The sequence below is a fragment of the Kogia breviceps genome, chromosome 3 (assembly GCF_026419965.1).
Source record: "Kogia breviceps isolate mKogBre1 chromosome 3, mKogBre1 haplotype 1, whole genome shotgun sequence".
Lineage (NCBI taxonomy): Eukaryota > Metazoa > Chordata > Mammalia > Artiodactyla > Physeteridae > Kogia > Kogia breviceps.
Window position 1 is genome coordinate 108808985 of NC_081312.1, and position 23370 is coordinate 108832354.

Below are 23370 nucleotides of genomic sequence, written 5' to 3' on the forward strand. Positions count from 1 at the left end.
AGTTCAGTCAGAAAAGTAGGCTCTACAATTAATCTCAACTATGTAACCACCACAGGGAAATGCACAGAAAGAAATAGGCTAACATGCTAAGAACACTTCTGGTCCAGATATTATTAGACACTTTGTGTCCATCTATTTTCCTGGTTTTCTACAATGGGTTTATATTACTTTAATAATCGGGAAAAAACCACAACAACCAGGAGCAATGTCCAGGAATAGCCAGCCCACCATGTCAAGCCAATGCCATCACAGACTGCAGGTGACACACGGCACCTACCTGCGTAGATGACGATGCCCACAACGGCTTCTGTGTTTCGGATGGTGCAGCCTCGAAGCAGCAGGTTATCTTTGTAGAGCCCAGCCTTTTTCCCGTTGTTGTGTATGCTGTCATGGAACAGTTGGCATGTGTCACGTGGGTGCTTACATGGCCTCACAGCTCAAGCAGCACCGCTCTGGGAAGGAAGGCCTAGACCTGGGGCTGGGGAGGGGAGGGGTGGAGGGTCTCAGTGGACCTCTGCAAGAGCTGAGATGGGGCTGGCGCTCACCAGTAACTGGGCTTCTAGAAGCCCCTCCAGAGCCTGATGTTTGTTCATTTACTTTGCCCATAGGCTTTATGAAATAATAAGAAATATATGATTTTGTCTCTGCCCCCGGCTCCTGACACAGGGCTCCTGACACCTTTGTAAATAGAAGTCCTAGGATAATCTTTTGTTCTAATATTTAGTCTTTGACTCCAGTTCCTGGCACAGAGCTCCTACAATTCTTGTAATTTCCTAAGTGATCAGAGCACTAGGAACATCTTTTTTTTTTTTCGTTTGCGGTACGCGGGCCTCACTGTTGTGGCCTCTCTCGTTGCGGAGCACAGGCTCCGGCTGCGCAGTCCCAGCGGCCATGGCTCACGGGCCCAACCACTCTGCGGCATGCGGGATCCTCCCAGACCAAGGCACGAACCCACATCCCCCGCATCGGCAGGTGGACTCCCAACCACTGCGCCACCAGGGAAGCCCTGGGAACATCTTTTGTTCTAACATTTGGTCTTCAAGCCCGGCTGTTCCTGACACACAGGACTGAGCCTGTCACCTGTGGGATCTGACACTCTCCCCAGGTAGATGGTATCAGAATTGAGTTAGACTGTGGGACACCCAGCTTGGTGTGGGAAAAACCCACACATCAGAATTGGTACCAGGACCATTGTAGGCTTCATGCCACAGGGTCTGGCCAGAGCTGGGAACTGGGGGACTGGGTTGGGAAGCTGGCCCAGGAAGGCCTGCCAGGTGGTCTCTGCCCATGTCCTGATCATCACAGAGAACACTGCCCCTCACCAGTACCTCATGTTGTCACAAGGGTACAAATATTTCTCTAGAAAAGGGGATCATATTGATTTCAGCAATATTTCCTACATTCTGTTTTTCTTATTAAAAGTCATACAATTATTAGAAATGTTAACATGTTAAATTTGAAATGTGGTAAACTCCATGATACAATTTTATACATTCGGTTTCACTGCTATTTAGATTCAGAGAATATCCCACGTTTAAGCAACTGCTTTTCAAACTCATCCTCTTGATCTACTAATGGCAGCCACACCCTCACCCTTGTTGGTCAGGAGTGTGCTAGGGCCACACTGGGGTGGACGAGGTCCCGGGAGCCTGATGAATGGGTCACAAGGGGAGGCCCTGGAGGCTTTCAGAACTAGAGCAGGGGCCCAGCCTAACCTACATCAATCAGGCAGTGCCACCTTCCTTCCACAAGGAGGGCCTTCCAAGAAGCCACCTTCTCACACCCTAGGTGGACAGCCCTCCCCAGCCCTCCCACACATACCCGCAGCCCAAACTCCTTCTCTGAAGTCAGCAAGGATTCCTGCAGGTGTCGCCTCTCCCACCAGCTCCTAGCAGTGCCCACTGACCAGGGAGCAGAGCTAGTTTGGAGAGGTACAAGGTCAGAAGAAGCCGTTAAGGTTTCCAGGAAAATAGCACTTCCTGCCACTTCCGGACCCTGGTCACCTGCATGAGGGATGGGGCTGCCTCTCAACCTAAGACACAACCTGTATTCTTCACAACAGGAAAATCAATATATTTTATGGTGAAGAAAAGAAGCTAAACAATAAAGAAAGGGCCAAAACACCATGCTGGGGGGACGCATTTCCTGCAAGCCTGTTATTTACCAACATGGCACTGGTTCTTCTGCAGAATTCATGCAAAGGAACATGCAGGAGGAGCACTGTGTGATGCCCTCCCCCCACCACCACCTTGTGGCAATTCCAGAATAAAGTTCTGCTTTAAAGAGAGATTCAAGACTGGAAACCTCAGTGCCAGCTAAAGCGTCAAGAGGCCCGATTGTGTGAGACATTACACACAAAACCCAGCTCCTGAGTCAGGAGTGAGAGAATGCCCACTGCCATGGTTCTCTCTGCAACAGCCATGCGTGGAAACCATTTCTCAGGACAGCAGTCAAGGATGAATCACCTAAATCAAACCAGTCATGCTTATTCAGAACAAGAGATGAACTCAACAGAAACAAGAAAAAGGTATTACATTAGGCTTCCTTTGATGTGACCTACACCTTTCAGTAACTACTGTGCTTTCTAATCAGACCAAGCCAGACCAGAACTGATCACAGCAGGTGTATCGGCCTATTTAAGGCCCCCGGCGGCATACAAATGGCAATGGGGGCTGTGCTCTGAGTGAATTTCCCCGCATCAGAAGGGGAGGAAGGTTGGAGAATGGTGTCACCCTAAAGGTGCTTGGCAGTGCAAGTGCTGGCTTGGTCTCCTAAGGGGGAAAGTCCCTACCAAGGGCGAACAGGCCCAGGACCCAGCAGGCATGAGGCTCGACTCCAGGAAGACGTGCGTGAGAATATGAGCCCATCACACTGCCCTCAGCACCTACCTCTGTCTTATGGCTTGACATGTGTCCCCCCCCAGAATTCATATATTGATGTCCTAACCCCAGTATCCCAGAATGTGACTGCATTTGGAGTTAGGTCTTGAAAGAGGGAATTAAGTTAAAATAAGGTCGTATGGATGGGTCCTAACCCCATGACTGCTGTCTCTTTAAGAAAAGATTTGGACACAGAGACGGACAAGCACAGAGGTTAAGATGATGTGAGGGCACAGGAAGAAGGTGGCTGTCTGCAAGCTAAGGAGAGGGGTCTCAGGAGACACCAGTCCTGCTGACACCTGGATCTTGCTTCCACCCTCCAGAACTGTGAGACAATGCATTTCTGTTGTTTAAGCTGTCAAGTCTCTTGTCAGCCCAAGCAAACGGACACATCCCTTAACATTTAATCTGAGCCACTTAGAAGAGCTCCTTTAATTCAGGTCCCCATTGTTTGACTCATCCAAACAATCTCTTCTAAATCAAAACTGTCCAAAAGTGCCCTGGGAAATACCACATGCAGGACGTGACAGGGCTCAGCTAATAAAATCCTGCCTCGCTGTTCTTTCTCAAGAGAGGCTGTGTCTCCTGATGGGCTTGCATGTCAGCTCTGTCCTTCTAAGTCCCAGCACTAGGAGGTGCTGGAGGGAACCAACGATCTGTCCAGACACAGGTGCAAGGTGCCATGGTTGTGATGCAAGAGAAGGGGGACCTTGAACAGCAGCCTGCAGCCAGCCCCTCCCTAGGTCACATCACCTCTAGCACCCAGACCTGTGTCTCTTCTCTGCTCCATTGCTGGCCGAAGCTCCACCACTGACTGGTCACACCTGGACCAGCACCCTTGCTGCCATTGTTCACTCCCCTCCTTATTTTTATATCCACACAGGCATCAGTTTTCGATTTTGCCCCTTTCGCTAGCTATTCCTTTTATTTTAAAATATCTTTATTGGAGTATATTTGCTTTACAATGTTGTGTTAGTTTCTACTGTACAACAAAGTCAATAACCTATATGGATACATATATCCCCATATCCCCTCCCTGTTGAGCCTCCTTCCCACCCTCCCTATCCAACCCATCTAGCTCATCACAAAGCATCGAGCTGATCTCCCCGTGCTATGCAGCAGCTTCCCATTAGCCATCCACTTTATATTTGGTACTGTATATATGTCAATGCTACTCTCTCACTTCGTCTCAGCTTCCCCTTCCCCCCCATGCCCTCAAGACCATTCTCCACATCTGAGTCTTTATTCCTGCCCTGGCACTAGGCTCATCAGTACCATTTCTTATAGTCCATATCTGTGCATTAGCATCCGGTATTTCTTTTTCACTTTCTGACTTACTTCTCTCTGTATGACACTCTAGGTCCATCCATGTCATTACAAATAACTCAATTCCACTCCTTTTTAGGGCTGAGTAATATTCCATTGTATATATGTGCCACATCTTTATCCATTCATCTGTCGATGGATACTTAGGTTGCTTCCATGTCCTGACTATTGTAAATACAGCTGCAATGAATATTGTAGTACATGACTCTTTTGAATTATGGTTTTCTCAGGGAATATACTGAGTAGTGGGATTGCTGGGTCATATGGTAGTTCTATTTTCAGTTTAAGGAACCTCCATACTGTTCTCCATAGTGGCTGTATCAATTTGCATTCCCACCAGCACTGCAGAAGGGTTCCCTTTCCTCCACACCCTCTCCAGCATTTATTGTTTATAGATGTTTTGATGATGGCCATTCTGACTGGTGATACCTCTTTGTAGTTTTGATTTTCCTTTCTCTAAAGATTAGTGATGTTGAGCATCTTTTCATGTGTTTGTTGGCAATTTCTATGTTTTCTTTGGAGAAATGTCTGTTTAGGTCTGCCACCCATTTTTGCATTGGGATATTTGTTATTTTGATATTGACCTGCATGAACTGCTTTGACATTTTGGAGATTAATCCTTTGTCAGTTGCTTCATTTGCAAATATTGTCTCCCATTCTAAGGGTTGTCTTATTATCTTGTTTATGGTGTCCTTTGCTGTGCAAAAACTTTTAAGTTTCATTAGGTGCCATTTGCTTACTTTGTATTTTATTTCCATTACTCTAGGAGGTGGGTCAAAAAAAGTCTTGCTGTTGATTTATGTCATAGAGTGTTGTGCCTAAGTTTTCTTCAAAGAGTTTTATAGTGTCTGACCTTACATTTAGGTCTTTAATCCATTTTGAGTTTATTTTTGTGTATGGTGTTAGGAAGTGTTCTAATTTCACTCTTTTACATATAGCTGTCCAGTTTTCCAGGGATCACTTATTGAAGAGGCTGTCTTTTCTCCACAGTATATTCTTGCCTCTTTTGTCAAAGATAAGGTGACCATATGTGTATGGGTTTATCTCTGGGCTCTCTATCCTGTTCCATTTATCTATATTTCTGTTTTTGTGCCAGTACTATACTGTCTTGATTACTGTAGCTTTGTAATATAGTCTGGGAGCCTGATTCCTCCAGCTCAGTTTTTCTTCCTCAAGATTGCTTTGGCTATCTGGGGTCTTTTGTGTTTCCATACAAATTGTAAAATGTTCTAGTTCTGTGAAAAATGCCAGTGGTAGTTTGATAGGGATTGCATTGAATCTGTAGATTGCTTTGAGTAGAAGAGTCATTTTCACAATGTTGATTCTTCCAATCCAAGAACATAGTATATCTCTCCATCTATTTGTATCATCTTTAATTTCTTTCCTCAGTGTCTTATAATTTTCTGCATACAGGTCTTTTGTCTCCTTACGTAGGTTTACTCCTAGATATTTTATTCTTTTTGTTGCAATGGTAAATGGGAGTGTTTCCTTAATTTCACTTTCAGATTTTTCATCATTCTTGTAGAGGAATGGAAGAGATTTCTGTGCATTAATTTTGTATCCTGCAACTTTACCACATTAATTGATTAGCTCTAGTAGCTTTCTGGTAGCACCTTTAGGATTCTCTATGTAGAGTATCATGTCAACTGCAAACAGTGACTGTTTTACTTCTTTTCTGATTTGGATTCCTTTTATTTCTTTTTCTTCTCTGATTTCTGTGGGTAAAACTTCCAAAACTATGTTGAATAATAGTGGTGAGAGTGGGCACCCTTGTCTTGTTCCTGATCTTAGAGGAAATGCTTTCAGTTTTTCACCATTGAGAATGATGTTGGCTGTGGGTCTGTTGTATATGGCCTTTATTATGCTGAGGTAGGTTTCCTCTATACCCACTTTCTGGACAGTTTTTATCATCAATGGGTATTGAATTTTGTCAGAAGCTTTTTCTGCATCTGTTGAGATGATCACATGGTTTTTATCCTTCAGTTTGTTAATATGGTGCATCACATTGATTGATTTGCATATATTGAACAATCCTTGCATTCCTGGGATAAACACCTCTTGATCATGGTATATGATCCTTTTAATGTGCTGTTAGATTCTGTTTGCTAGTATTTTGTTGAGGATGTTCATCAGTGGTATTGGCCTGTAATTTTCTTTTTTTTTTTTGACATGTTTGTCTAGTTTTGGTATCAGGGTGATGGTGGTCTCATAGAATGAGTTTGGGAGTGTCCCTCTCTCTGCTATATTGGAAGAGTTTGAGAAGGATAGTGTTAACTCTTCTCTAAATGTTTGATAGAATTCTCCTGTGAAGCCATTGGGCCCTGGGCTTTTGTTTGTTGGAAGAGTTTTCATCACAGTTTCAATTTCAGTGTTTGTGAGTGGTCTCTTCAATGTTTTCTATTTTTTCCTGGTTCAGTCTTGGGAGGTTGTACTTTTCTAAGAATTTATCCATTTCTTCCAGGTTGTCCATTTTATTGGCATATAGTTGCCTGTAGTAGTCTCTCATGATCCTTTGTATTTCTGCAGTATCAGGTGTAATTTCTCTTTTTTCATTTCTAATTCTGTTGATTTGATTCTTCTCCCTTTTTTCCTGATGAGTCTGGCTAATGGTTTATCGATTTTCTTTACCTTCTCAAAGAACCAGCTTTTAGTTTTATTGATCTTTGCTATTGTTTCCCTCATTTCTTTTTCATTTATTTCTGATCTGATCTTTTTGATTTCTTTCCTTATGCTAATTTGGGTTTTTTTTGTTCTTCTTTTTCTAATTGCTTTAGGTGTAGGGTTAGGTTGTTTATTTGAGATGTTTCTTGTTTCTTGAGGTAGAATTATATTGCTATAAACTTCCCTCTTAGAACTGCTTTTGATGCATCCCCTAGATTCTGGGTCGTTGTGCTTTCATTGTCATTTTTTTCTAGGTTTTTTTGATTTCCTCTTTGATTTCTTCAGTGATCTCTTGGTTTAGTAGCATATTGTTTAGCCTCCATGTGTTTGTATTTTTTATAGTTTTTTTCTTGTAATTGATATCTAGTCTCATAGCGTTGTGGTTGGGAAAGATGCTTGATACGATTTCAATTTTCTTAAGTTTACTGAGGTTTGATTTGTGACCCAAGATGTGATCTATCCTGGAGAATGTTCCATATGCATGTGAGAAGAAAGCATATTCTGTTGTTTCTGGATGCAATGTCCCATAAATACCAATTCAGTCCATCTGGTCTAATGTGTCATTTAAAGCTTGTGTTTCCTTATTTATATTCTGTTTGGATGATCTGTCCATTGGTGTAAGTGGGGTGTTAAAGTCACCTACTATCATTGTGTTATTGTTAATTTCCCCCTTTATGGCTGTTAGTATTTGCCTTATGTTGAGGTGCTCCTATGTTGGATGCATAGATATTTACAAATGTTATATCTTCTGGATTGATCCCTTGATCATTATATAGTGTCCTTCCTTGTGTCTTGTAATAGTCTTTATTTTAAAGTCTATTTTTTCTTATATGAGTATTGCTACACCAGCTTTCTTTTGATTTCCATTTTCATGGAGTATCTTTCTCCATCTCTTCACTTTAACTCTGTATGTGTTCCTAGGTCTGAAGTGGGTCTCTTGTAGACGGCATATATACAGGTCTTGTGTTTGTATCCATTCAGCCAGTCTGTGTCTTTTGGCTGGGGCATTTAATCCATTTACATTTAAGGTAATTATTGATATGTATGTTCCTATTGCCATTTTCTTAATTGTTTGGGGTTTGTTTTTGTAAGTCTTTTCCTTCTCTTGTGTTTCCTGCCTAGAGAAGTTCCTTTAGCATTCACTGTAAAGGTGGTTTGGTGGTGCTGAATTCTCTTAACTTTTGCTTGTCTGTAAAGCTTTGATTTCTCCATAAAATCTGAATGAGATCCTTGCTGGGTAGAATAATCTTGATTGTAGGTTTTTCCCTTTCATCACTTTAAATGTATTGTGCCACTCTCTTCTGGCCTGTAGAGTTTCTGCTGAAAGATCAGCTGTTAACCTTATGCAGATTCCCTTGTATGTTATTTTTTGCTTTTCCCTTGCTGTTTTTAATAATTTTTGTTGTTTAATTTTTGTTAGTTTGATTAATATATGTCTTGGCATGTTTCTCCTTGGGTTTATCCTGTATGGGACTCTCTCCACTTCCTGGACTTGACTGACTACTTCCTTTCCCATTTTGGGGATGTTTTCAACTATAATCTCTTTAAATATTTTCTCAGACCGTTTCTTTTTGTCTTCTTCTTCTTCTGGGATGCCTATAATTCGAATGATGGTATGCTTAATGTTGTCCCAGAGGTCTCTGAGACTGTCCTCCATTCTTTTCATTCTTTTCTCTTTACTCGGCTTTGCGACAGCTATTCCCACTCTCTATCTTCCAGCTCACTTATCCGTTTTTCTGCCTCAATTATTCTGCTATAGATTCCTTCTACTGTATTTTAAATTTCAGTTATTGTGTTGTTCATTACTGTTTGTTTGATCTTTAGTTCTTCTAGGTCCTTGTTAAACATTTCTTGTATTTTCTAATTCCAAGATTTTGGATCATGTTTAGTATCATTACTCTGAATTATTTTTCAGGTAGTTTGCCTATTTCCTCTTCATTTATTTGGTCTTGTGGGTTTTTATCTTCTCCTTTGCCTGTAAGATATTTCTCTGTCTTCTCATTTTGTCTTATTTACAGTATTTGAGGTCTCCTTTCCCTAGGTTGCAGGGTCATAGTTCCTCTTGCTTCTGTTCTCTGCCCTCAGTGGTGGCACTGGTCCAGTGTCTTGTGTAGGCTTCCTGATGGGAGGGACTGCTGCCTACATTCTGGTGGGCGGAGCTGAGTCTTTTTCCTCTGATGAGCAGGGCCATGTCAGGTGGTGTGTTTCGGAGTGTCTGTGACTTTAGCATGACTTTAGGTAGTCTGTGTACTGATGGGTGGGTTTGTGTTCCTGTCTTGTTTGTTGTTTGTTGTGAGGTGTCCAGCTCTGGAAGCTGCTGGCTGTTGGGTGGAGCCGGGTCTTGGATTCAGATAGAGGCCTCCAGGAGAGCTCTCGGCAATTAGACTTCCCTGGGGCTGGGAATTCTTTAGTGGTCCAGCATCTTGGACTTTGTGCTCCCCCCACCAGAGGCTCAGGCCCGATATCCGGTTGAGGGACCAAGACCCCGCAAGTTGCTCATCCCAGCAATAAAGGTGATAAAAAAAAAAGACTCACAAAACTCCAGAAAAATGGTAAAAAAAATAAAAGAAACAAGGAAACACACACACATACACAAAAGAAACAAAAACAGAATAACAGAATATAAACCAAAAAGCAAGAGAACCAAACGAAAGAACTCAAGAATGAAATCCACCAATTAAGAAGAAAGCTGACAAAAACACAAAACCAAAAAACAAAATCAAAGCAGAGTGCCAACAGAAGAATGAAGCAAAGAAACAAAACAAACCAACAAAAATGATTTTTAAAAAAGAGAAAAAGAGAAAGGAGAAAGAACAAAAGAAAGGCAACATAGAAACAGAAATTTAAAAAAAAGAAACTAGAAAATATATTTTTTTTAAATGACAAACAAAACCCCAGAGAAATGGTAAAAACAAAATCAATCAAACAAAAACATAAAAAAACAAAAACAGAGCCAAATAAAACAAAAAGCAAGAGAATAACCAGACAAATAGAAGAACTCAAAAACGAAATCAAACAATTAGGATTAGAACCAACAGAAACACATAACCTAAAAGCAAAACCAAAGCAATGTGCCTACTGAAGAATAAAGCAAGGAAACAGAACAAACTGATAAAAATTATTTTAAAAAATAGGATAAAATAAAATAAAAAAGGAAAAAAACACAGGACAACAGAAGAGCAAAGTAGAAATGGAAATATATTTTTAAAAAAGAAAGAAAAAAATATATTAAAGAAAAGAAGAAAAAAGGGAAAAGAACATAGAACCAAATAAAAGCAAAGTAAAAATAAAAATATATAAAAAAATAAAAATAAACTTTATAAAACATGGAGATCCCAAGAGACCAAAAAAAAAAAAACTAAAACACCACCAAACAAACAAAAAAAGAAAAAGCAACCAAAAAAAACAACAACAAAAGCTAGAACCAATGACAGAATGAATCAAAATAAATAGAATTAATAGTAATAATTATGTTTCCCTGGGGTCTCCGCTGTAAGTGTCCTTGCACACAACATGATCCACAGCCCACCTCCGCCTCCCCAAGAGCCTCTCCTCTGCCTCTGGGCTGGTCTCTGGACCTGCTGTGGGCCCTGTGGAGACCACTCAGACTCTGATCTGGCCTGATTCCTGCGTGTGCTGCCCCCAAAGTCCACAGCTGCCAGAGCTAGAACGTTTTCATTTGTGGGAACACTCACTGTCTACTCAGGTATTCCACAGACGCAGGGACTACCTAGCTGATTGCGGGGATTTAATCTTCAGCTTGTACAGCTGATGGAAAGATTTTTTATCTTTTTCCTTAGCCACCCTGTCCCTGGGGTTCAGCTTTGGTTTTATCCCCACCTCTGTCTGTGGTCCAGCCACAGGAATCCAGTCCTGAGGCTGCCTTCGAGCTCTTGGGTCAGTCCCTGTGAGGACCGGGCACAGACGCGGTATGACTACTTGGATCACAGAGCCCTGGCAGCGCCAAATGCACAAAGAAGCCAGCAGCCACGGGTGTAAGAGATATTGCTGTAGTGAGGGCCTTTTCTGGTGCCCGGTGTAAGGCACGTGAAGTCCAGTCCTGGCCCGGCTTTTTCTGGTGCCCAGCTGCAGGTGCGTGAGGGCCAGCTCTGAGTGTGCTTCTTTTATTGTCGTCAGCAGGCTCTGGCGTGTGGGGAGAGAGCAGCTACAATAGTGGCTCCTGCCCCTGCGTGTGACTCAGCAGAAGCTCCCTGTTTCCATGGCAGTCCAGTCTTCCTCCATAGGCATTTCCTGCTGTGGATTTCCTCCCTTCCATCCCTTCAGTCCATCCATCTCCCCACAGCCAACAGCAGTTCTCACTCTGGGCCTGTTCTCCAATCCCCACACACCAGCTCCCAGCCCCCTTGCACACCTGTGAAGAGACTTACAGACTGTCTATGTATTTCTCACTCTGTCCCATCTGCCACAGATTGGCCGCTTCACCCTCTTCCAACAGCCTCAAATGCGTCCCTTCTGTCCCAATCAACTTCCCTGTCAGAAAGGGGGTTTCCCTGTTGGAGAGGGTGTTTCCTCGAATTTGGGAATCTCTCCTCTGCTTCAGCTCCCCCACTCTGGAATGCAGGTCCCATCCAGCTTCCTCTCCTCCTCCTTCTCCCTTCTCTTTTTCTGTCCTACACAGTTATGCGGGGATCTTTATAGTCCTTTCTGGTGTCCAAGGTCTTCTGCCAGTTCTCCGCAGGTGTTCTGTGAAAACTTTAATCTATAGGTGTATTCCTGATGCATCTGTGGAGAGAGATGAACTCCACGTCCTCCTACTCCTCCACCATCTTGAATCCGCTACTCACTAGCTATTTCTTTAATCCACCTTCTTCTCACACTCTCTGTGCATCACTGCCCTAACTCAGGCTTCCAAATTTCCCTACTGCAGCCTTCGATGCACCCCTTGTGGCTTGGATGCCACCAGCCTTGGTCCTTCCTATCCATTTCTCACCCAGGCACCAACTGATGTTTCAGGGTGCAGGTTTCAGTGCTGTGTTCTCCTGGGAGGATCCTGCGGGATCTCTGACTTCCTCTGGCACACACAGCCACTCTTGCACCCTGGGCGGGCCCGCCCTGTGCAGGTTCTCGTCCCCGGCCACTCATGCTGCACATCCTGCTACCCACACTACCTGTTGGCCCAGCAAGTCCTGCCTTGGGGAGCTTGGCCTGCTACCCTGGGCTCACATTTTACAGACCTCGGGAAGATGCTTTGCTAACACTAAGCTCCCCAGACCCCACAGCCAGGAGACTCTGCAGTATTTTGTGCTTCCCTGTCTCTGCTTGTTAAGATGGGCTCCTCACATGTTCTCACATCCTGCACCCCATGTCCACCCCAGTCCCTGGCAAAGGGTGAGGCTCCCTGGCCCTCAGCTTTGGGGTGGTCCAGCCCACGGGGATGTCGGAAGGAAACCAGAGGGGTGGAGAGAGGCGAGGGAGGATGGGAGCATGTCTCAGCTCCTCCTAGGAGAGAGTACTGGGCTGGCTGTGTCCCTCCACCAGGGCAGTGAGACTCCCAGGCGCCCCCTGTACATGAGTCCCCAGGGGCCACTCCCCTCACCCCCCAGGACCAATGGGCCTCACCGTGACCACAGCTCTGCTGCTCCTAACCCTTGTGGCTGCCTTAAGCCCTAGCCCCTCCTGCAGAGATGGACTCTTGGCTAATAGCCCCACACATTCAAATTTGAGTACCTGATCTGTTTCCAGAAGGGACCTGACTGACACAGGTAGAGATGATGGAAGGAGAGATAACCCCTTCTACTGCTGAGTCCTAGGCATAATTTTCTTTAAAATAATAGTTGCTCAGGTTTCTATCTATCTATGTAAGTACAGAAATGACCTGACTGTGTTTTGTGCCAATGTTAGATTTTCTTGAGATGTAAGTATCAGTTAAAGGTGCTAAGGTAAAATGAAAATATTCTGATTTCAGAGTCTAGCTGATGCAGTTACAATTCGTCTCAAATCCTGGTCCTTGGGAGTGAGGACATTCTGGATATAAACCCATACAAAGCTCCATCCAGATGCTGGGCTGGGGGGCTGGGAGAACTGCCAGGGTGTCCTGGGATGACCACAGTCTTGGAGCATGTCATCTGCCAGGGTGGGGCGGGGGTGCTACCCCAACAAGCACACCCTGGGCTCTGGATGGCAGCCAGTGTCCTAAAGCCTCATGTGGTCAAGCAAGCTCTGGCCCACAGGGAGGGACCCTAGAACCTGCTCCACAGAGGACTTAGGATAAGAAATGGAGCCTGGCTTTACAGCTGGAAATGGAATTTCACATCAGATGATGAAACCAACCAACCTCTTTGCTTTATTTATTCATTAGGAGTAAGTGAAAATGTTTGGTTGACTGGTGGCTTCAAAGCCCACATCGTCCTGTCCTGGAGTTGCTGAGCAAGTTGAGCAGGGTGCCCTGAGAAGCCAGAGCCCCCATCCACAGTGGCTCTCTGGGCTGCCAGGCCCAGGGCAGCTGAAGAAGTGGGGAACAATGTTATTTCCAGCTCCTGTCTCTGAGGATTTCATAAGTGCTTAACTACAGGTACTGCATTAAAAACTAGTGAGCATTAAAGTGCACGTGAATAATGATGCACCTGACACTTTTACTTTAACAGCTTGAGCTATATTTCATATACCATGAAACTCACCCATTTAAGGTGTACAGTTCAGGGTTTTTTGGTACATTCACAGACTTGTGCAGTGCTCCCCACCAGCTAATCTGAGAATGTTTTCATCAGAAAGAAACCCTGTACCCACTGGCAGTCACTCTCCATTCCCATCCCACCCCCCAACCGTGGCAAACCATGAATCCACTTTTTGCCTCTAAAGATATTCCTACTGTGGACATTTCACACCAATGGGACCACACACCATGGCAGACACCATCCTCTTGCACGAAGTGCTCTGATTCACATTGTGTCTTTCACTCCATTCAATGTCAGCCACTGTTCTCTCCAGAATTAGGAGGAAGCTGGGGCTCGGAAACACAGGATAACTTTCCTAAGGCCACTTGCCCAGGGGAGTGGAAGAGCTGGAGTTCAGACTTGGGACTTCTTGGTACGACCCCAAGCAAGCTTAGTTCTCCAGCTGCAAACAGCTAAGGTTTCCAGTTTGGATGGACTGGTCCATATCAGAGTGAAACCTGTTGGCCTGTGCAGTGGCCTATAGTCCTGGGCTCTCCAGTGTGAGGGAGGCTACAGGGCGGCAGCTGAGTTTAGGCTGAAGGAAAGCCACTGGGAGCAGACAGTGAGAGCCAGCAAACCAGGGAACTGGCTCAGCAGCTGGTCTCCCCCCCCCCCCCCCGCCCCCGGGTCTAAATCTCAGCTCTACCACCCAGGTTAGCCCCACCCTTGAGCATCAGGACCAGTAGCGGGGCTGGGGCCTCCTCCCTTCCTTCTGCCTGGAGGCAGGACTCAGGACCTGTGGTGACCAGGCCCCTCCCAGAGGCCCTGCTCACCTGCCCTCACTTCCCATCAGCACTCTTCCTGGAGACTTCAGCCTGAGTCACGGAAGGAAGAGCTTTTAACACACTGCCACCAACACCCAACCTCCAGAGCTCCTGGCTGGACAGGCCTAGCTGGGAGAGGGGCCTGTCTGCACCCTGACATTCTTGTAGCAAATCCCAAATATTGCCTGGTAGAGAGAGCAAATCACAAATGCATGGAGGTTTAGGCACGCAGAGGCCTGAACTGGCTGGGTTCTATAGCATGAGCCTCAGGGCAGGATGGCTTGTTAGGAAAAGTAAGAGAAAGCATGACAAGGCTGGACCAGAGCAGGACGAGGTTTCACCTGGGGAGAGTTGCCATTCTTGCCTTTCTTGGGCAACATGCCAGTGAGAAGGACGCATGCTGGGAACACTTGCTGGTGGCATCTGTCTGGGTGGCCAAGTCAGCCTAGCCGGCCATAGGCACAATGCATTCCACTTGAGGCCATCTTCCCAAGAAAGAGGCAGCTGGGGCTCCAAGTCAGCTGAGGGCCAGCTTGGAGGCAATGTAGGGGCAGCAGGTGGGCAAGGGGCCAAGGGACACCCCTTTCCCGGATCACTGAATCCCTTCGCATGGAGGTCCCCATGGAGATCTCCATCCTGGCCTTTTGTTATCTTCTCTCTTCCTAACAAGTGTCCCTCTTCTTTTTTTGAGGCTTTCATCTCTGGCCCTGTCCCTCCTTTTCAAGCCACATTTCTAGAAAGAGTGGTTGAAAATACAATTCCTCTTCCATCTCCTATAATCTGGGCTCTACTCCGACAGTGCGGCCCTCCCCTTTCCCAGGCTCCTGTGGAGTCCAGCATCTGGCAGACCTCCTTCCTAAATGTCCCTCTGGGCCTCCTCCACTGGGTGTTGTCTTTGGAACCACATCCCCAAGGGATCCTGCTCCTGCCTGTTGGGATTGCTTTGACTTCATTCCTTTCCTCTCTTGCCTTCTGTCCCATGTTGGTCTGGTGTCTCCCCGTCCTCAAACACAACCTCTAGACAGAGGTTCCCTAAACCTGTGTCTTTAGCACCTACTCCCTGAATTCCTATCACATAGATTTTTTCTGTCAGCTGGGTCACTCCACCGAATGCACTCACCAGCTCCTCAAATGCAGGGAATCCCAAACTCCATCTCTCCTCCACCTATAGCTCTCCATGATCCATACATAGTAGACAAACCATCCTCCCAGCCTCCTCTTCCACTGTATCTCCCTCCCCAGGGAACATCTGAGTTCTCGCCTTTGCCTCCCTCCTGACCTGTCTCTCTCCCTGCTCTATAGTATGATAGTAATAATATATTACTATATAGTAATATAGTCATAGAAATGTTAACAACAGCAGCAATGACCATAATAGTGGCTAATGTTTATTAAGCACCCACCTTTCTGAAAGCTTTCCGTGTATTAAACTGACAAAGCTTTGCACCCATGACATGAGGGGGCTCCTGGATTCTCCCCACTATACAGATGAGTAACGTTCAGTAGTTCGCCAGAGCTATCTTGCTGGAAAGCATGGGCTCCAGAGTCTGCCAGCCTCAGTACTGAGCCAGACTTGGTCAATACCCTTGTTTAACACAGAGGTAGCTCCCAAGAGCAGGACCAAGAGCTGCTGACTTGGGGCTAAATCCCCTCCAGCACTAATCCAAGTCTGGGGCAGGCAACAAGAGTGTGAGAAGCAGTCTGAGAACAGGGCTCCAGAGGCCCCACAGAGCAGGAGAGCACAGGCCAGGGTACAGTCAGGAGAAGGAGGTCTAGCTTTTTCCTTTGGGAGAGTTGGCACCAAAAAATTACTCCATCAGCAAGAATGTCCACAGAACATTCTCCCTAGAGGCTGCCCCCACCTCCTTCACAGTAGTCATTTCAGGGTCTGTGGATCCAGCATCTTCTCTGTTCTGCCTGTCTGACTCGGGAGGTTTGGGGTGGTGTAGAGGACGGTGCCATGTGTGTGAAGACCAGGGGGGCCACAGGGTCTGAGAAACCCACAGCAGACCAGTTTCGGATGGACAGCTGAGTATCTTCCCCCAAATTTTACAGATGACATTTTAGCATTTTTCTAATGAGTTTTTACTCTCCTTTAACTGGTTCCTTTAAAGGGTGATCTAACACTTTCAAGTTCTAGTAGATCCTCAGGCAAGAATCCGCAATTTCAGCAGGTGACGGGCAGTATCTGACCCTTCATTGCTCACACTTTTCATTCACTGACTCTCCCCATGCCCCCCAACATGATGGGAAGCCTACCGCGTGCTGGGCAAAGGCAACATTGCTGGACATGTCAGCAAAGCAGAAGACTTGACCTCACGCCGAAAGCTCTCAGCAGTGGAGCCCCTCCAGGAGCAGAGTGCCTGTGTTACCTGTGTGTCCTAGGCACCCATGCTGCACCTGGACCGCTAAGCGGCATCCTGGTCAGCTGGCCCCTCAAAGCCAGACAGCCACGGGAGGCCCCAATTCTCCAGGTCACACCTGTGGTCCCCAGGCTCATGCCCACATGGCTGGCTCCCTCTGTGGGGGGCGCCCCCACTGCCCCCAGCAGGCAGCTCCACAACTCCAAGCTACACCCTGTTCTCCCACTCCTCCCTTTTCCCCACACTGCCCAGCCAAGTCATGCACAACTATTAACACGATTACGGTAATTTCCAACCATTCACAGAAGCAGAGATACCAGTCCATACGTCCCATGTACCCCGAGCCCAGCTTCAACAAGGACCAACAGATGGCCAATCCAACGTCATTCATCTACCTTTCTTGTCTCTCTGTTTTGGAGCAAAGAGCTGGACAATTTAACATGTTCCAGGACTTCTTATTTTGTTTACTGTCTCTCTAACTAGAGTGAAATAAACATGAAGACAGGCATTGCTTTTCTATTCAGTTCATTGTGTTATCCTCAGAGCCTTGAAAAGAGCCTAGCACACAGTAGATGCTCAGCAAATACTTGTTCAATGGCTGACTGCATGAATGAAGGAATGAACTTCCAGGCAGGCTCCTCCTGCCTGGGGCCTGTGCTTACACTTATGGGGCCACATGTAGTCAACCTTGTTTCCCACATCCCCACCTTCTCTGGCTGCTAGAGGGAGGGGATCTGACAAACTTCTACTGCTGACAGGCTCTTACCAAGCAGCCCCATTAGCTCAGGTGCAGGGCAACATTCCTCAAAGGCTGCAACAAGTGGCAAAGAATATACATATATATTACTGTACTATACAAAGTGGACCGTTGAACAACAAGGGTTTGAGCTGTGCAGTTCCACTTATTCACAGGTTTTTTTCCATAAACACAGTATTACACCATCCGAGATTGGCTGAATCCATGGAGGCAGAATCACACATCCAGAGGTCAGACTATGGGACTTGAGCATCCATGGATTCCGGTATCCCTGGCAGGTCCTGGAACTAATCCCCCATTGACACTGACCATGTGAAATTTCAAGTGGGCGGGGGTTGGCATCCCCCAACCTGTGTTGTTCAAGGGTTGACCACATATGTACATACAGTTTGTCAAACAGAAGGGGAAGCCCAGGCAGAGGTCTGATACTCACATGCACCCACGAAACCTAGTCAGGTCGTTGTTGGGCTTCTCACACTCGATTACGCTGGTGAATGTCAAAGGATTGAATTCGGAGACCTAAAATAATAGCACATACACATTAGAGAGATCTGGGCTCAGCCTGTCCGTCTAAAAGGCACTTGCTTCTCTGCCTCCCACCCACAGCAGGAACATTTCATGAAGACGAACTCTGCCTTGTAACCTGTGCAGAGTCTCTCTCTCACACATACATACCACACACAGAGCGCCTGGCCTGTGCATCTTTGTTTTTACAGTGAATGACAGTGAGCCCATAGAACTGTAGCTCTAATGCAAATTAAGCACATATGGTATAAGAGGGAAGCCACTAGTGACGGGAAGGAATGAGTGAGATTCTTGAGACAGACCAGCACCTTCCAACTTTCTATACAGATTTAGAGAAGCAGATTCCATCTGGAAAATAGGAACTTAGAATAAAAATATCACTTCCTCAATGTGCGCTAAAAATTCTTCACAGATATTTGGGGAAAAACAGTTAAATAATCAATGTGTAAGCCAACAATTTCTTTAGTATTTTGCTTGATGAAAAAATGACAGCTCACCACAAAGAAAGTCCTTCACTTAGAATTTGGCATTGATAGATGAAGCAAGGCCTGGCTCGCATGGAGAGATGAGGAGTGGGGAGAGGGAAGGGGCAAGAGGAGGGGGGTGGTAGGGAGGGAGGAGAGAAATACTGGGAATATGTCTTCAGTGTAAATAACTGAGTATATTTATGGGTTTTTAAAAATCAGCTTCCTTTGATCAGGCTGGCCACTCTTTTCTCCATAACTGTCACACGTGGTTAAAAAAAAAAAAAGGGACCTGTCTTTGCTCAACACAAGCATAGTGTCACAAAAAAAGTGCAACTGGTTAAAAATCAAAGGAATGCCATAAACATTGTTGACACCCACCCAGATAACCATTACTCCAGCACAATGCCCTCCCTGGGACAGGATACTGCTGTAAAGACAATGACTCAAAAGTCCGTCCTGACTGTTTTCCCATATAGCATGTACATTAAAAGAACTCACTACATAGTAGTAGCTCAATTCAATAGCTGAAAGGAAAAGTGCCATTTTAAAAGACTCTTCCTGAAGTTTCATTAGCCATCAGCCCCCCTCTCTGTGGACTGAAGTGGCCTCTGGCTCTGTTCCAGAGTAAGGCTATGCTTGGAGAAGCAGTGTTTATTTCAAGCCTTGTGCTTCTCTTGAAGCCAGTTGGCTGACTTTTCCAGAGCAGACATCTGCAGATACATTGCCCAGGACGGCCATGAAGGGAGGGAGTTCTGCAGCACTCCAGGGTTATTCTTGGCAGACAGGGAGGGTAGACTTAAAATACTCTGTCTCTGTTTATGATTCTTTCTCTCTAAGAAAAATGTAATGTGCATGGCTCAGAAACGGTAGAACATTCCGTCTCTGGGGTTTCAGAGCTGCATTTGTAATGTTCTACTAATAACCATGTGCCTTGGGGAATGTGCATCCCCAGGGCATGGGATGCCTGGCCTCGTCTGCTTTGTCTGGAAACTGGGGAGGATTTTTAGAGCTGGAGGGATTTTTAGAGACTGTTATGGGTTAAACTGTGTCTCCTTACCCCACCCTCAGAATCTATACGTTGAAGTCCTAACCTCCAGTACCTCAAAATGTGACTGTATTTGGACACAGGGTCTTTACAAAAATAATTAAGGTAAAATGTGATTATCAAGGTTAGTCCTCATACAATCTGCTTGGTGTACTTATAAGAAGAGGGAATTTGGACGCAGACACTAACTGAGGGAGGACTGTGAAAAGAAAAAGGGAAGAGACACCCATCTACAAGCCAAGGAGAGGGGCTTCAAAGAGAGGAACCCTGTGGACACCCTGATATTGGACTATGCAGCCTCCAGCACTGTGAGAAAATAAATTTGTTGTTTGGGCCACTCCTAGCCCTAACAAACTAATACAGAGACCATCTCCGAGTTTCCCATTTAAAAAGGGTTTCACAACCGGAGCACACCTACTTACCTTGATTGTTTCCAACATAATTGGCAATCTCTTAGAAACCCCATTTAAGAAATATATTTATTCATCACTCCATCCAATCATCTACCCATCTCCTTCATGCCACACTGGCCTCAAGGTAGTGCCCAACTCATCCAACAGCCAACCTTCTGTTGACCTGGCACCGGAGCATGGAGAGAAGGTCCAGTCAACCCTTCCATCCCAAGCATGCTAACTTCATTTTTTGAAAAAGCAGACACAAAGTTGGGGAAGATGAAAAAGTTCTAGAGATGGATGGTGGTGACTGTTGCACAAGAATGTGAATGTACTTAATGTCACAGAACTGTACATTTAAAAAAAGTTAAAATGAGGAATTCCCTGGTGGTCCAGTGGTTAGGACTCCACACTTTCTCTCTGCGCTTTCACTGGCGAGGGCCCAGGTTCAATCCCTGGTCAGGGAACTAAGATCCTGCAAGCTGCACAGCACACCAAAAAAAAAAAAAAAAAGGGAGAGAAAAGTTCAAAGCAGTAAAGAGACTCTAAAAAAACCCAACAACAACAAAAAAGGGTTAAAATGGTAAATTTTGTTGTTATGTGTATTTTACCACAAAAAAAAGTTTAAAGAAAGCAAATACAAACAAGCATTGAGAATTAACTGTGAAGAAACAGATGAATCATCAAGTAGCACCTAGCTCAGAGATCCAGGAATTTTAGTACAAATACAGAGAGCCTCATGCTTAACTCACCCGAGGGCACCTCTGTACCGATATCTGTATCATAATCATCAACTACAGCTACAATGTTTTATAGGTCACCTAATGCCAGGCATTGTGCTAACTGCTGTTCACCACCACTCACAGCACCACTATGAGGTTGGTTTTCAAACTACCTTTAATGTGGGGTAATTAAGGACCATACCCAAGGTCAAGAGACCTTGGAGCAAGTGAGGGAAGCTCCTTGGCCTCTCAGACTGCCGACCTCAGGTCGGCTCAGCTGCCGACCTCACCGAGACGATCTTGCATTAACAAGAAAAGATGACGTATATATAAGCCAGAAAGCATACAATTGATTCCACAGAAATTACCAAAGAAACAAACATGTCAAAGTTTGAATGTTTTCAAAAACATGCATCAATTAAATGTACCCCCTTCCCATCTTCAGCAATGCCCCTGGATGTAGTTAGCACAGTTCACCCAAAACCAGAGTAAAAAAAATAAGGAGCCCTGGGATTTACTCCTAGTTCTTCTGATTAAGAAATGCAGACCTCTTGGCATTTAGACTTGGCTCTCCAAGATCTCCGGAGCCCTGTGAATTCATAGTTCCATGAACGCAGAGGTGATTCTAACTCCCCCCGCCGCCTGCAATGGCCTTGGTACTAGAAGGCGCTGCAGAAGCAGCATGATCCACGAGGATACCGTCACACCAGCAGGCCTTCAGCTGTGCCGCCCACTCTCTGCAGCTTGGCCACAGCACACCTGGCAACTTGGGCCAAGTGCAGCTGACATCATTCACTGCAGAGCCTGCATGTCCAAACAAGCACCTTACTAGCAATAAAATGTACATGGTTTCTGCTGCAAACGTTTCTCAAGCTTCTTTGGATGAAGTGATTTGACCTCATTAGGTAGGTGGAAAAGAAGAGGCAGGGTGGTGACACAGGGGAGAGCCCTGAGCCCTGCCTTTGAACTTGTATTTCTCTAGAAACTCTGGCAGCTGAGAACCTTGTGAGCCAAGTCACCCCAGATTGTGGTCCCTCCTTCTTCCCTCCACAGATGCCCAGCTCCCACATCCTCCTGGCACTTGGCAACCTCTCTCAGGTAGAACAGCTACCCGTGCAGGTGCCATGTCCCTAGTTCAACCACACAGGGGAGTCTGGTATCGAATGCAGTGCCCAGACCAGTTGCTGAACGAATGTTTTGATTCACCAGGAAGATTCTTTTTCCTTTTTTTAAATTGGAGTATAATTGCTTTCCAACGTTGTGTTAGTTTCTGCTGTACAATGAAGTGAATCAGTTATATGTATACCTATATCACCTTCCTCATGGACCTCCCTCCCACCCACTCCCATCCCACATTCTTAGGTCATCACAAAGCACCAAGCTGAGCTTCCTGTGCTTTATAGCATGTTCCCACTAGCTATCTATCTTACACATGGTAGTGTATGTATGTCAATCCTGATCTCCCAATTCATCCCACCTTCTCCTTCCCCTCCTGTGTCCACATGTCCGTGCTCTACATCTATGTCTCTATTCCTGCCCTACAAATAGGTTCATCTGTACCATTTTTCTAGATTCCACATATATGCGTTAATATACGATATTTGTTTTTCTCTTTCTGACTTACTTCACTCTGTATGACAGTCTCTAGCTCCATCCACATCTCTACAAATGACCCAGTTATGTTCCTTTTCGTGGCTGAGTAATATTCCCTTGTATGTATGTACCACAACTTTTTTTTTTTTTTTTTTGGCGTTACGCGGGCCTCTCACTGCTGTGGCCTCTCCCGTTGTGGAGCACAAGCTCCGGACGCGCAGGCTCAGCAGCCGTGGCTCATGGGCCCAGCCGCTCTGCGGCACGTGGGATCCTCCCAGACCGGGGCGTGAACCCATGTCTCCTGCACTGGCAGGCAGACTCTCAACCACTGCGCCACCAGGGAAGCCCATACCACAACTTCTTTACCCATTCACCTGTCAATGGACATTTAGGTTGTTTCCATGTCCTGGCTACTGTAAATAGTGCTGCAATGAAACACTGCAGTACATGTGTCCTTTTGAATTATGGTTTCTCAGTAGTGGGATTGCTGAATCCTATGGTAGTTCTATTTTTAGTTTTTTAAGGAACCTCCAGACTGTTTTCCATAGTGGTTGTATCAATTTACATTCCCACCAACAGTGTATGAGGGTTCCCTTTTCTCCTACCCTGTCCAGCATTTATTGTTTGTAGCATTTATTTTGATGATGGCCATTCTGACCGGTGTGAGGTGATATACCTCACTGCAGTTTTGATTTGCATTTCTCTAATAATTAGTGATGTTGAGCATCTTTTCATGTGTCTCTTGACCATCTGTATGTCTTCTTTGGTGAAATGTCTATTTAGGTCTTCCACTCATTTTTTAATTGGGTTATTTGTTTTTTTGATATTGAGTTCCACAAGCTATTTGTATATTTTGGAGATTAATCTTTTGTCTGTTGCTTCGTTTGCAAATATTTTCTCCCATTCTGAGGGTTGTCCTTTCATCTTGTTTATGGTTTCCTTTGCTGTGCAAAATTCTGTTATCAATCTTGTGTTTCACATTTGCATTAAACTAGTGGTCCCCAACCCTTTTGGCACCAGAGACTGTTTTCGTGGAAGGGGGTAGGGTGGGGTTGGGTGAGGGATGCTTCAGGCTTTGGACCATTACCGGTCCATAGCCTGGGGGTTAGGGACCACTGTGTTAAATGAATGACTAATAAATACTCTGTAAAAGCAAAAGTGGACTTCCTCCATCCTAAAACAGAAGCAGCGATGTCTGAAAA

At 45.3% G+C, this 23370-nt stretch overlaps 1 protein-coding gene across 1 annotated transcript in view; it reads right to left on the reverse strand.

Annotated features, from left to right (window-relative positions):
* The window catches only part of ATP10A (ATPase phospholipid transporting 10A (putative)), a 185025-nt gene that overhangs the window by 44082 nt on the left and 117573 nt on the right, over nt 1-23370 (reverse strand). The window contains 2 exon segments of the mRNA XM_059056027.2: nt 278-384; nt 17858-17943. Coding sequence (XP_058912010.1) covers nt 278-384; nt 17858-17943 — 193 coding nt within the window.